The 14,429-nt window shown below is 43.5% G+C and overlaps 1 protein-coding gene across 6 annotated transcripts in view; it reads left to right on the top strand.

Moving 5' to 3' along the window:
* Positions 1–4,081, top strand: part of CEP112 (centrosomal protein 112) — a 231,435-nt gene extending 227,354 nt beyond the window's left edge. For 4 of the 6 annotated variants that reach the window (XM_075178038.1, XM_075178043.1, XM_075178040.1 and 1 more), the window contains 2 exons: positions 241–305; positions 3,751–4,081. In XM_075178038.1, coding sequence (XP_075034139.1) covers positions 241–305; positions 3,751–3,757 — 72 coding nt within the window. In that variant the 3' untranslated portion in view covers positions 3,758–4,081. Of the gene's footprint in view, positions 1–240; positions 310–3,750 lie in introns of those variants that run through there. The other 2 variants (XM_075178039.1, XM_075178042.1) reach the window with 1 other exon arrangement.
* Positions 4,082–14,429: the final 10,348 nt, after the last annotated feature.

Raw genomic sequence — 14,429 nt, forward strand, 5'->3', positions numbered from 1 at the left:
CCACTGATTACTCATTTGTACTCACTGCAGGAGAAAATAGACCTAAAATGGTATGTTTGTCCTTCAAGTCAATAATATATTTGATTGCATGCAAATAAATGCTCTTTAACTGGACCCTGGTTGGCGTATTTCTGTATTCTTGGTACTTTACAAACAAGATTTCTCACTTATCAGTGCTAAGATCGCTGTGTTTTAAGTTGTCCACTTTCGAGGTTCATAAACTGTGTGTTTTGCTGACAGGTGAACTTTCTACAGAAGAGAGCGCAGGTGCTGCAGGAAGACCTAACCTTTTATCAGAACAAAAGGTGAGGGGGTTTGGAGGCGCGGTGACAAGTCTTTTTATGTCCTCTATCTGTCTTCTTTCCCCAGGGGGGGAAGGTTGAAGGATTAAATTAGCGCTTTCAAAGTTGCTTTCACTTGTGAGAAAAAGCACCTTGTATTGTGTGAACAAGACTGTTTTTTGGGTGCCTGCCCACCTGTCTGTCATCCACATTGCTTAGTCAGACTTTTCAAGAAGAGGACAAGTGCTTCACAAGTCCAGACCGTCTTTCATGATGAGACACAAACTCCACAACACAGCTGGGAGGTCGAGCCAGTGACTCACAATTACCAGCGTGATTATGAAATTATTGCACACTTCAAAGTGAAGAAAAAAAACATCTAATTTCGTCACGGGCGGTAGCACAGGCTTGTGGCTAAAGTCAAATTGCCAGAAGGTCCTTGTTCCATTATCCCATCCAGGCCAACACGGAACCCTTTTGTTCCAGTCTTCACTTGTACAGAATGAATCTAGGACCAAAGCTAAAGAGCGTACACGGGAATGCAAATTTAATAAATTCATGTGTTAAATGTAAACCCACCTTGAAAGAGTAATATATATTTTCGACCTATAGACCCAAACTCCAGTCACTCAGGACCCCTGTAGAGCCTTCGGACTCCTGAAAGACTTAAGAACTTTTCTGCAAGATGTAATAACAAGCAGGAGACACGCAGAAAAACACGGGCTAAGCTCTGGGATAAATATTATTATTGTCAGTATTCCCTATAAATAATATGTATACACTCCTGGAGGATAAAGATCCAGGATAGATGGATGGGGTCCACAGGATCAGGACTACCTTTATATTGTATAGTACATTTACCTAGTCTTCCCTTAGTAACCGCTAGCTAATCCACCTCCATCCCAGTTTGGTGTATATATTGCACTTATACAATTCATGGGACTACATTCCCATGAATTGGGTGTGATGACAGAATATGCTCTGACCCCGGTATAAATGTATGGGTTTGTTTTCATGTGAGTGTTTGTGTTAGTTTTAGACTTAAATTGATTGGCTGCAGCACAAATGTAACAGGTAACTTCAGCAGATATAATAAATAATGCTTCACTCCTATTGGACCTGACGTAATGTGTTTTATCACTTTATTCCATTGTCACTGACATGCATTTCGACTATAAAACCTGGATACCGTAAGATTCATTTTGCCTAAAATTAATGAGGTACCTGTCACCTTTTCCCTGGTTAGATACACAGTCTATTACAGTATTTCTAACTTCTCCTCTCTACTCATTATGTCTGGTGGAATGAACTGCAGAGGTTCCACCTCTGAGGTTTTAAACACTTTGTGCAGGTGTGATCCCCCAGTGTTATCAGGTGGGATCCCCCCCGCAGTGTTATCAGGTGTGATCCCCCAGTGTTATCAGGTGGGATCCCCTCAGTGTTATCAGGTGTGATCCCCCAGTGTTATCAGGTGTGATTCCCCCAGTGTTATCAGATGGGATTCCCCCAGTGTTATCAGGTGTGATCCCCCAGTGTTATCAGGTGGGATTCCCCCAGTGTTATCAGGTGTGATCCCCTAGTGTTATCAGGTGGGATCCCCCCCGCAGTGTTATCAGGTGGGATCCCCCCCGTAGTGTTATCAGGTGGGATCCCCCCCGTAGTGTTATCAGGTGTGATCCCCCCCGTAGTGTTATCAGGTGTGATCCCCCCCGTAGTGTTATCAGGTGTGATCCCCCCCAGTGTTATCACGTGTGATTTCCCCCCCCCCCCCCAGTGTTATCAGGTGTGATCCCCGCAGTGTTATCAGGTGTGATCCCCGCAGTGTTATCAGGTGTGATCCTCACAGTGTTACCAGGTGTGATCCCCCCCAGTGTTATCAGGTGTGATCCCCCCAGTGTTATCAGGTGTGATCCCCCCCAGTGTTATCAGGTGTGATCCCCCCCAGTGTTATCAGGTGTGATCCCCCCAGTTTTATCAGGTGTGATCCCCCCCAGTGTTATCAGGTGGGATCCCCCCCAGTGTTATCAGGTGTGATCCCTCCAGTGTTATCAGGTGTGATCCCCCCAGTGTTATTAGGTGTGATCCCCCCAGTGTTATTAGGTGTGATCCCCCCAGTGTTATTAGGTGTGATCCCCGCAGTGTTATCAGGTGTGATCCCCGCAGTGTTATCAGGTGTGATCCCCCCAGTGTTATGGGGTGTGATTCCCGCAGTGTTATCGGGTGTGATCCCCCCAGTGTTATGAGGTGTGATCCCCCCAGTGTTATCAGGTGTGATCCCCCTAGTGTTATCAGGTGTGATCCCCCCCTAGTGTTATCAGGTGTGATCCCCCCAGTGTTATCAGGTGTGATCCCCCCAGTGTTATCAGGTGTGATCCCCCGCAGTGTTATCAGGTGTGATCCCCCCCAGTGTTATCAGGTGTGATCCCCCCCAGTGTTATCAGGTGGGATCCCCCCAGTGTTATCAGGTGTGATCCCCCCAGTGTTATCAGGTGTGATCCCCCCCAGTGTTATGGGGTGTGATTCCCGCAGTGTTATCGGGTGTGATCCCCGCAGTGTTATCAGGTGTGATCCCCGCAGTGTTATCAGGTGTGATCCCCCTAGTGTTATCAGGTGTGATCCCCCCCTAGTGTTATCAGGTGTGATCCCCCCCTAGTGTTATCAGGTGTGATCCCCCCAGTGTTATCAGGTGTGATCCCCTGCAGTGTTATCAGGTGTGATCCCCCCAGTGTTATCAGGTGTGATCCCCCCAGTGTTATCAGGTGTGATCCCCCCAGTGTTATCAGGTGTGATCCCCCCAGTGTTATTAGGTGTGATCCCCCCAGTGTTATCAGGTGTGATCCCCCCAGTGTTATCAGGTGTGATCCCCGCAGTGTTATCAGGTGTGATCCCCCCAGTGTTATGAGGTGTGATTCCCGCAGTGTTATCAGGTGTGATCCCCGCAGTGTTATGAGGTGTGATCCCCGCAGTGTTATCAGGTGTGATCCCCGCAGTGTTATCAGGTGTGATTCCCGCAGTGTTATCAGGTGTGATCCCCCCAGTGTTATCAGGTGTGATCCCCCCAGTGTTATCAGGTGTGATCCCCCCAGTGTTATCAGGTGTGATCCCCCCAGTGTTATCAGGTGTGATCCCCCCAGTGTTATCAGGTGTGATCCCCCCAGTGTTATCAGGTGTGATCCCCCCAGTGTTATCAGGTGTGATCCCCCTAGTGTTATTAGGTGTGATCCCCCCAGTGTTATCAGGTGTGATCCCCCCAGTGTTATCAGGTGTGATCCCCCCAGTGTTATCAGGTGTGATCCCCCTAGTGTTATTAGGTGTGATCCCCCCAGTGTTATCAGGTGTGATCCCCCCAGTGTTATCAGGTGTGATTCCCGCAGTGTTATCAGGTGTGATTCCCAGGGACAAGATCAATGCTGGGTGATGTAAGTGAACCACACTCTGATAATAATTCATTCTTTCATGTTTATTTCAGGCTATGAATTCCATATATGTGAAGCATGACGGAGACACAACCGGATCCCGCCAAACAGTGAGCGCTATATAGATACTTTAAATAAAAGCTACCTGGAAGCTCAGGAATTATATCCACAATCTCTGCAACAAATTAATCTTATTTATTCACTGTTTTAATATTTAATGGCCCCTGTGCTGCAAGACAAGGGGTTAATATACTACCTATACACTCCTATTTAACCATGTTATTTTATATTAATCCATGTCTACCAAACTACTGTATATGCTGTATATTTTTTTTTATATTTTTTATCCAGCATTTTACATAACATTAAAGATTTATTTTGTAACATTTATGTTTCTCATTTCTTCATTCCAAATCCCATGTGCAGTTTTATGTGTACAAGTAACATGAATCGGGCAGGTGAGCTTGCACTCTTCATCATATGTAGAGTGAGATATGGGAATTTGTAAACAATTTCTTGTTTCCTGTAAATATTTGTCAAAATAGTTAAAATGTAAAGTTATCTGTAGGTCATATCAACCAATCATCTATGACTATTCTCATTCTACACCAGGCTGATTTCTGATTGGTTGCAGCAACATATTATTGAATATGCCCCAATGTGTTTTGAGTTTTTGGAATAGCCGCCACGTTTCAGTGATTGGTCTGATGCTCAGCTGAGTGTCACTGCAGTGTTGGGCAGAATGGGGTGTAAGAATAAGTTTGTTACGATGGGGTGTTCATGTAATGTGCCCCCACATCAGTTCTGATACTGCCAATCTATCACATGTGATATACTACACCAGCAATGTCAGGCTTATATGGTTACATCATTATAGCGGTTTATTATAACTGGTGCCACTTCATACTGCTCTGTTATACTGTATACTTCCCTAAAATATCCTCTGCCATATATTGATTTTACAATATACTGCTCCTTACTCCATTGTGCTAACCTGTGCCGCTATGTACTGCCTGTAATATTATATATTGCAGTATATATACAGCTCTGTTCTATCAAAAGAATAGACTATAATGTCCTCCAGTGCTCCGTGTTACGAGGTGCATTGCAATGTTACTTGTCTTCCCTCTGACACTTAGTGCCCTCGTGTGCTGCTAGTGATGTCTTCTGTCCCCTGTGGAATGCAGTGTCATCATGTCTTGTCTTCCCTATGTGATACGTAGTGCTACCATATGCTGCTTGTCATGTCATATGTTCACTGTCCTATTCAGTGCTGCCATATGCTGCTTGTGGTGTCTAATGTTGCTGGTGATTTGTAGTGCTGCCACTATGATGCTTGTGATATCTAGTGCTGCCACTATATAATACTTGTGATATCTAGTGCTGCCACTATATAATACTTGTGATATCTAGTGCTGCCACTATATAATACTTGTGATATCTAGTGCTGCCACTATATAATACTTGTGATATCTAGTGTTGCTACTTTATAATACTTGTGATATCTAGTGCTGCCACTATATAATACTTGTGATATCTAGTGCTGCCACTATGATGCTTGTGATATATAGTGCTGCCACTCTATGCTGCTTGGGATATCTAGTGCTGCCACTATATAATACTTGTGATATCTAGTGCTGCCACTATATAATACTTGTGATATGTAGTGCTGCCACTATATAATACTTGTGATATCTAGTGCTGCCACTATATAATACTTGTGATATCTAGTGCTGCCACTATATAATACTTGTGATATCTAATGCTGCCACTATATAATACTTGTGATATGCAGTGCTTCCACTATATGCTGCTTGTGATGTCTTCTGTTCCCTGTGATATGCAGTGCTGCCATATGCTACTTGTGATGTCTTCTGTTCCCTGTGATATGCAGTGCTGCCATATGCTACTTGTGATGTCTTCTGTTCCCTGTGATATGCAGTGCTGCCATATGCTACTTGTGATGTCTTCTGTTCCCTGTGATATGCAGTGCTGCCATATGCTACTTGTGATGTCTTCTGTTCCCTGTGATATGCAGTGCTGCCATATGCTACTTGTGATGTCTTCTGTTCCCTGTGATATGCAGTGCTGCCATATGCTACTTGTGATGTCTTCTGTTCTCTGTGATATGCAGTGCTGCCATATGCTACTTGTGATGTCTTCTGTTCCCTGTGATATGCAGTGCTGCCATATGCTACTTGTGATGTCTTCTGTTCCCTGTGATATGCAGTGCTGCCATATGCTACTTGTGATGTCTTCTGTTCTCTGTGATATGCAGTGCTGCCATATGCTACTTGTGATGCCTTCTGTTCCCTGTGATATGCAGTGTTGCCATATGCTACTTGTGATGTCTTCTGTTCCCTGTGATATGCAGTGTTGCCATATGCTACTTGTGATGTCTTCTGTTCCCTGTGATATGCAGTGTTGCCATATGCTACTTGTGATGTCTTCTGTTCTCTGTGATATGCAGTGCTGCCATATGCTACTTGTGATGTCTTCTGTTCCCTGTGATATGCAGCGCTGCCATATGCTACTTGTGATGTCTTCTGTTCCCTGTGATATGCAGCGCTGCCATATGCTACTTGTGATGTCTTCTGTTCCCTGTGATATGCAGCGCTGCCATATGCTACTTGTGATGTCTTCTGTTCTCTGTGCTATGCAGTGCTGCCATATGCTACTTGTGATGCCTTCTGTTCCCTGTGATATAGAGTGCTGCCATATGCTACTTGTGATGTCTTCTGTTCCCTGTGATATAGAGTGCTGCCATATGCTACTTGTGATGTCTTCTGCTCCCTGTGATATGCAGTGCTGCCATATGCTGCTTGTGATGTCTTCTGTTCCCTGTGATATGCAGTGCTGCCATATGCTACTTGTGATGTCTTCTGTTCTCTGTGATATGCAGTGCTGCCATATGCTGCTTGTGATGTCTTCTGTTCCCTGTGATATGCAGTGCTGCCATATACTGCACTATAAAGCTACATTATAGTAACTGTACATTTCAATTTAGATGCCCAATATTTTAATTTAGCCCAGGTGTAAAATGAACTTTGACATGACTGACTGTTATCATCCAGTGATATATGCAGATTATCATCCGCTATATAAGTAAAGGAAAATGTCTGTTGCTGCCACATCCAGCTCTGAGAACAGCCCCTGGGGCCAGGATTTTTTTTTACTAAAAGTCCATTTCCATTGCCACCCTGCAAGCACAGCCACCGGGTTATTACCTGCTCTCCAGCTGGGATCAATGTCTATATTACTCCTGTATGTACCAGACTTATTTACATGTCCTACAGGGAAAGTGATGGGTCACCTGCTGAGAATAAAGTGTTTATGTCACTGACAGTATTACAACTCTGATACTTGAAAGGGAAAGTATAACTAGAAGCCAGACATGGAAGGAAACATGACATTTATGAAATATGATGCACATGGATAAATAAGTAATGTTGCCTGACGGTAACCAGTCTCCTGCTCCTTTGACATTTCCTCAGTTTGGATGTGGGTGGGGATAGAACAGTCTTTAGCCAATCAAATAATTAGAATGTTCCTAGCAGCACCGAGTATGTCAGGAGATGATGAGCTGGGGGAGGGTGACCTGTCCACTCATGTAATTGTTATTGAGGGCAGTGCTGGGTGTGACAGACTCCCATGATATGGGGAAGGTAATGGAGGGCTGATGCCTTTGCCTTAATTTGAGGATTGTCCAGCGGATGCAGTCCGTAGATTTGTGCAGTGATGGAGATTCGGACCTACTCTCACCAACAGGAAATGAAAACAAACCTATTTAAGGTATAAAAAAAAGATATTTTTAAATCCAAGACATTTTTATACGATATGGTGTAAAACGATATTATTGCATACTTGCCAACCCTCCTGGAATGTCCGGGAGACTCATGAAACTCCCGGGAAAGCAGGCAAGTATCCGCATACGGCAACTCGCTGTCAAAATGACGCAATTTGCGTCATTTTACACCCCCCCCCCCCGCGACAAAAATGACATTTAGTCGCGGGGTGGGACCAAAATTCCGCAATTCACTTTGCCCTGCCCTCCAACCACGCCCCCCTGCCCCGGAATGAAGTTTTAAAAAGGTTGGCAAGTATGTATTATTGTTACTTCAGAGATCTTTATGAGAACAGATTTCTACACTGTAATAAGATAATTCCCTTAGGAGGGATTTCAATTGCTGGCGAAGAAGCACGCGGACATCGCGCCGTGCACATTGCCGGCAATTACGGTAGAAATCTCTGTTCATTTTTCCTCTAATCTCTATAGCGTGCGAGGAAAAATGAGTAGAGAATTCTGTGAAATCTTCGCCATGGCCGTTCCGGAGACAATTAATTGCTTTTTTTATGTTGCACCAGCTTTTGTATATATATGCCCCACACTGTATTTGTTTATTATTATATTCCTTAAAGAACATCAGAGCTTAGACTCTCTGTAAGCATGCTGGGAGTTGTGGTGCTTTTTACAGAAGTAGGGCCACACTTTCATGTCAGAAGTATAAATGCTGACGGTAGAACAGATTGACGAGCGAAGGAACCATCCCAGCAACGCTTCTAAGGGGATTTTTGCCTATTACTGACTAGAAAAATGCATGACAATATCCAGGTAAGGGCTTCAATTGTGCAGACAGCAACATAAAGCGCTCTAATTCAGAAAGGAAAGAAAACATCAAATATTGCATTCGGGGGAAAAGTTTCAGCCGACAAGGTCAGCAACGCTTGAAAAGAAGACTCTCTTCTATACTTTGATATTTTCCACAAAAAGGTCACTTCTTTTAAATCTTGCCATTAGGGAAAGGCTGCTCTTTAAAGCTCCCTATCAAAGAGCTTTCTCCTTTCTTTTTTTTTTTTTCTAAAACAAAATTGCAAGTTGCAGAAACCAGAATGAGTGGATCAATCTTAAGTCGGCTTGCAAGAACTTACTTAAAATTAGACATTAGTTTTTGTGCCGACAGAAATAAAGACAGACTGTCCGCCATTCAGTCCACGGTAAAGAGGGACCTAATGAGGTGACTTTGTTCTTGCATGTTGAATTATTTTATTTTTTTCTTTAAAAGTAAGTATTGAGGGTAAATCATTTTTTTGCTATCAGAACATTGGCAACGTAATTTATACTTTTTTTCTGTAAGATGTAGAGGTCGTGTTTTGACACAAGATAAATGGTTGTGGGGTTTAGTGATCTTTGGCCATCACAGGTGTGTTTATGGGACGTCGTGTACACAGAAAACATTGCGGCAGTGACAATACGTGATTGTTGCAGCATCGTGGCTCAGTGGTTAGCACTTCTGCCTCACAGCACTGGGGTCATGAGTTCAATTTCCGACCATGGCCTTATCTGTGTGGAGTTTGTATGTTCTCCCCGTGTTTGCATGGGTTTCCTCCAGGTGCTCCGGTTTCCTCCCACACTCCAAAAACATACTGGTAGGTTAAGTGGCTGCTATCAAAATTGACCCTAGTCTCTCTCTCTGTCTGTGTTGTGTGTTATGGAATTTAGACTGTAAGCTCCAATGGGGCAGGGACTGATGTGAATGAGTTCTCTGTACAGCGCTGCGGAATCAGTGGCGCTATATATATATAAATGGTGATGATGATGATGAGGATGTGTTCTGCCTAATAGAGGTAATTTTTATTTATCAGACCCATTACCTGCTCCATACCTCTCAGCTGTTCTGATTTTGACAGGACATCAAGATTCGTGGTCTGTAATAGGGGTGGGTCATAACAACTAAAAGTGTTTTATCCAAATTCGCCCATCTGTGGGCGGAGATTGCTCGGAATTGAGTCAGTGCTTATTTAGTTCTGATTCCATGATTTTAAATGTTGGGAGGTATGGTATTCACACTGGAAGAAGCCATTTTGTTGTCTGAGTTTGTACCCACCCTGACAGTTGGCTAAGAACCCGTGACATCACTGTGTTTATGTAATATCTGCATATCTTACCATTTTGATTAGGCGGTTTCAACTTCCGATGGATCTTTACTTGGACAATACATATTTTTCTTGATCTGTTAACAATGGCCCTGGTGGAGCTTACAGCTCCAGGCCTACACACACAAATAGGCCCATCAAAGATGATGATAAGTGTATTCACTAACAACCACTGTTCTATATGGTGTACATATGGCATGTGTGTGTGGTTTTGGCTTTGGATCTGGATTAGTTTTGGTTTTGGCAAAACCACCTTGCTTTTTGTTGTTCCTACATTATTATTATTAGCCTCAATAACACTAATTTAAGTAATTTGCAGTCAATTTAGACCACCTCACAGGTCACAATATTATCTTCATACACTTTCGGACAAATACTGCAGCGACCTGGCTGGATGGTAAGCGACAGAGCAATGACACACGGCAGTTCCTAGCACATCTAGGACACATTGGCACACAGCAGTGGCAGAAAAGAAAAATGGGGGTCCGCCCTCCCTCCCACCCCTCGCTATGTTGGATCTTAAAAAGGAATTCAAAACTCGCGAGATCCGACGGCGTCACAATGACGTTTTGCCTCGTTTTCGATTCCGAGGGCGTGACAGTACCAAGCCAACCACTCGGATCCCCTAAGTTCGGGTGTGTTCGGTTCTCTAGGAACCGAGCCTGAGCATCTCTAATATACAGTATATATATATATATATTACTATATTCACATCTATTACAGTCTGTAATGAGACACAGATTAAAAGTGAATGTATATTAATATTTCCTTGGTGTTTAACTAGAGCGACACATGACAATCCAAGTCAAGCTGGCTTGTCAGCAACTGGATGACACACACCTTTAATACTTAGGAGGATAGAGTCTTTCCATGTTACGTGACGTAATAGCACCTGTATGGTTTGGTAATCCTCATTTGAATCGCCGCTACATACATGATCTGCTGCACATACGGTATAAAAAATAATTGCTTAGGGTGACCCCTGATGAAGTTCAGAGGCATATTATAGCCAGACATATCACATAGAGAGTACTGCTGCGGAACACCACCTTCTGTGCATTCTCTATCTATATCAGTGATGGCTAACCTGTGACACTCCAGGTGTTGTGAAACTACATGCTGTGCCAGCTATCAGCTAGTTATCTACTGGCAAAGCATGCTGGGGCTTGTAGTTTCACAACACCTGGAGTGTCACAGGTTAGCCATCACTGATCTATATGAATTGGTTCTGTAAGGATTTCAACAAGCGAAGAGGGAACCAGATGAGAAGGACACTGTTTCTATTTTTGGTAATGTAATAAGTTCTACCTAATAAGGAGGACTCTGAGAAATAGGATATATCTCTGAGCTATATGTGACTGGCATTGGAGGTGACTAGAAATTGGGGTACAGCTCTGCAATATATACCTGGCAATGTCAGTTGAGGTATCACTATGTAATGTATGGCTGACAATTGTGGGACGGCTACCTCTGTGAAATAATATGGCTGACAATGGGATATGCCTTCTGCACACTTATAATAAGAGCATGGATCCTCACATTGTTGGCTTACGAGTATAGCTATATTATAAGCCTAGGTATGTATATGAGTAATGGTCCTATAATTAATGCATGCAGAGGGCAAGACTTGCTGGGGATGATGATGATGGCGGAACAATGTTGTACTTAATTCTTCTTTTACTGGGCTGTATAGCCACGCCCACTTCCAGATAGCCACGCCCATGGATTTATCACACGACTGGCCTGCCATCATTTTCAGCTCCAGGTCTTTTAACATGGCACTTTGAGTTCAATATTTTCAGGGAAGAATGTAATAACTACAAAATAAAACTTTTAGAAGATAATGTCTGCTTGTTATGAATTAAAGCACCTTTTCCCTCGGCACCAGTTTTCAATGAAATAAATACAGCTGAACACTACAGAGCCAATAGGTGCTTTCTGCATTGATCATGCATATAGTATAGGTGGGCATATTTTTAAAGAAGGAATATATCATCTACTGTATTATATTGCAAATGTGTTTGTACGCCATCAAGACAATTGTTAACAAACTTTTCTTGTGCTTACGATCTGGCTGTGGGTATGTGTACATGTATGTTTGACGTAAACCTGGAGTATATACTACAGACGCAGGCCACCCAATATATAATAAATATGCTATTTTTATGTGTGACTTTCAGGCCCTTCTACTTTAGCCTGGCTGTGGCTCTTCAGTTGATATCTGTTTTGAGTCGGTGACTAAGGGCTAGATTTACTAATCTGCTGGTTTGGAAAAAAGTGGAGATGTTGCCTATAGCAACCAATCAGAGTCTAGTTATCTATTCAGTGCATTTTACAAAATAAAAGCTAGTCTCTGATTGGTTGCTATAGGCAACATCTCCACTTTTTCCAACCCACAGTTTAGTAAATATACCCCTAAGCCTCTTCATTGATGTCATAAGGAACAGTGCCACCTGCAGGCTGTAAAGCAAAGGCATTTTAACAGAATGGTACATATAATGAGAGCTGCTGTAACATTTATATTCTTATATTAAACTTGACCCACTGCTGTATATCTAAACATTATTTTTTTGGGAAGGTTGTAAGGCTCCTATCTCCATCACTGAGATTCTCCATGGTGAGTCAGGGAATGGTGGTATCTGACATGACAAGGCGATGCTCTGATCTTATGAAAGGCTGATGGGAGGGCGCTAGCCTGCTGCTCAGAGCGTGGGATACAGTGGTCACCGTCAGATCGAGCAGCAGCAGGGTACAAGAAATCCCCTTAACATTTCTCTTTCTTGTACTCTTGAAATCTATATCTGAAGTCGGCATGGTGTTAGCTCGGTGGTATCCCAGAGTTCACAAGCTTTGTGTGGGTAGCCTGGTAACTGATGAGCCACCGTACTCGCACCTTATGTCCTGGGATTAAATCCCACAGCCGGTGTCCTACGTGAATCGGGTTCTATTCGCCTATAATCCAAAAAGTGAAAGGATTCCTGGAACAATTGGCTTCAGTGCCAGCTTTATGAGCATTTAACCCTTAACCAAACCAAGCAGCAATTATCTCCACATTCTGTGGGACAACACAAGACCTTGTTCATCTTACCAGGGTATCCTCCTGTGGGCACCAAATATAAGGTGTGAAACCAGGTACTTGTTTTACACCTTAATAAGTCCGAAATACATCCTCCATATAGTTCTGCATTATATGGTATTTTGCAGGTAAGGTATAGAGTGATGAACATTCTCTGGTTGTACAGCGCTGCATACAACGTTGGTGCAATATAGACAAAGGGTAATATTAATAATAGAATGTGGATACAGCATACATTATCCTGTACGTGGGTTTCCTTGTATTCGGGTCCAAAAAGTTGTAGCCTGATACAAATTAAAATCTCATAATTATACCCTGATCTCTCTCCTCCCTCTCCCCTCTCTCTCTCTCTCCTTCTATATCTCCCTCACTCCATCTCCCTCTCTCTCCCCCACCCTTCTCTTTCTCTCCCTCTTCTCATCTTTCTTTATCTCCCTCTCCCCCTCTTTCTCCTCTCTCTCCACCATCCACTCTCCCCCTCCTTCTCTCTTTCTTCCCTCTCTTTCTCCACTCTCCTTCCATCTCTCTTTCTCCAAAATCTCTCTCTCTCTCTCTCTCTCTCTCTCTCTCCCTCCCTCTCTCTCTCTCTCTCTCTCTCTCTCTCTCCCCCTCCCTCCCTCCCTCCCTCCCTCTTCTGTTTCCCTCACTCCTTCTTTCTCTCCCTCACTCCCTCTCCATTTCTCTCCCCTCACCCTTCTCTCTCTCCCCCCAACTTTCTCTCTCTCCCTCTTTCTCCTCTCTATTCCTTCCCCCTCTTTCTTCCCCATTCTCTCTCTTCCTCCCCCCTCTTTCTCCCCATCCTATCTCTCTTTCTCCCCATCCTATCTCTCTTTCTCCCCATCCTCTCTCCCTTTCTCCCCATCCTCTCTCCCTTTCTCCCCATCCTCTCTCCCTTTCTCCCCATCCTCTCTCTCTCTCCCCCTCTCTCTCTTTCTCTCCCTCTCTCTCTCCTCCATCCACCCTCACCCCCTCACTCTTTCTCCCCTCTCTCTTTCTCCTCTCTCTCTCCCTCTCCCCCCTCTCTCTCCCCTCTTTCACTTAATTTTTCTCTCTCATCAAATTACTAGAATAGATCCAAGATAAAGCCATTTCTCTACTGCTTGGACTATATGATACTTATATGAAATACACAGCCACCGGAAACCGTATCGTTTGGGATTTTACAACAGGTGGGACACGTGGCTCCTACCACCACCAAGCCCTTTGTCTTCATTTACATTGGTAAAAAGTAAATGTAAAACTATATGTTGCCATGTTTAATCCCTGTTGTGCACTGAACCCTCCAGGGGATGATTATTAGAGCAAGTAAATCACAACACCCTGACAAAAGTAACACAATAACACAAACTAACAATTTAGGTGTTAGGTTGCGAATAATTGCAGCAGTCCACATGTCACTCCTGAAATGGCCTGGGCTCTTAGGGGTCAGAGTGAGTGACCTTGGGCTCGACCTCTCTTGATAACATGAAAGGCTTTAATAGGTGGGGCTGTTGGCTCTAAATCACTGTTAAGCTGGGGACCTGAAAACATTTGAAGTTGTGTTTACATTATCCTATTTGATTGCTACTGTTATGGAGAAGCAGATTGGTCCTTGAGGCTGTTTGTTAAGTGCACAGTGTCCAGCACTTCTGCCTATCTCTGGGGCTATATATAGCATCTAGCACAGATCAACCAAAAAAATGGTCCGTTTTTATTTTGTAGAAGGGAACAGAAATAATTACA

Source organism: Mixophyes fleayi, chromosome 6 (assembly GCF_038048845.1).
Source record: "Mixophyes fleayi isolate aMixFle1 chromosome 6, aMixFle1.hap1, whole genome shotgun sequence".
NCBI lineage: Eukaryota > Metazoa > Chordata > Amphibia > Anura > Limnodynastidae > Mixophyes > Mixophyes fleayi.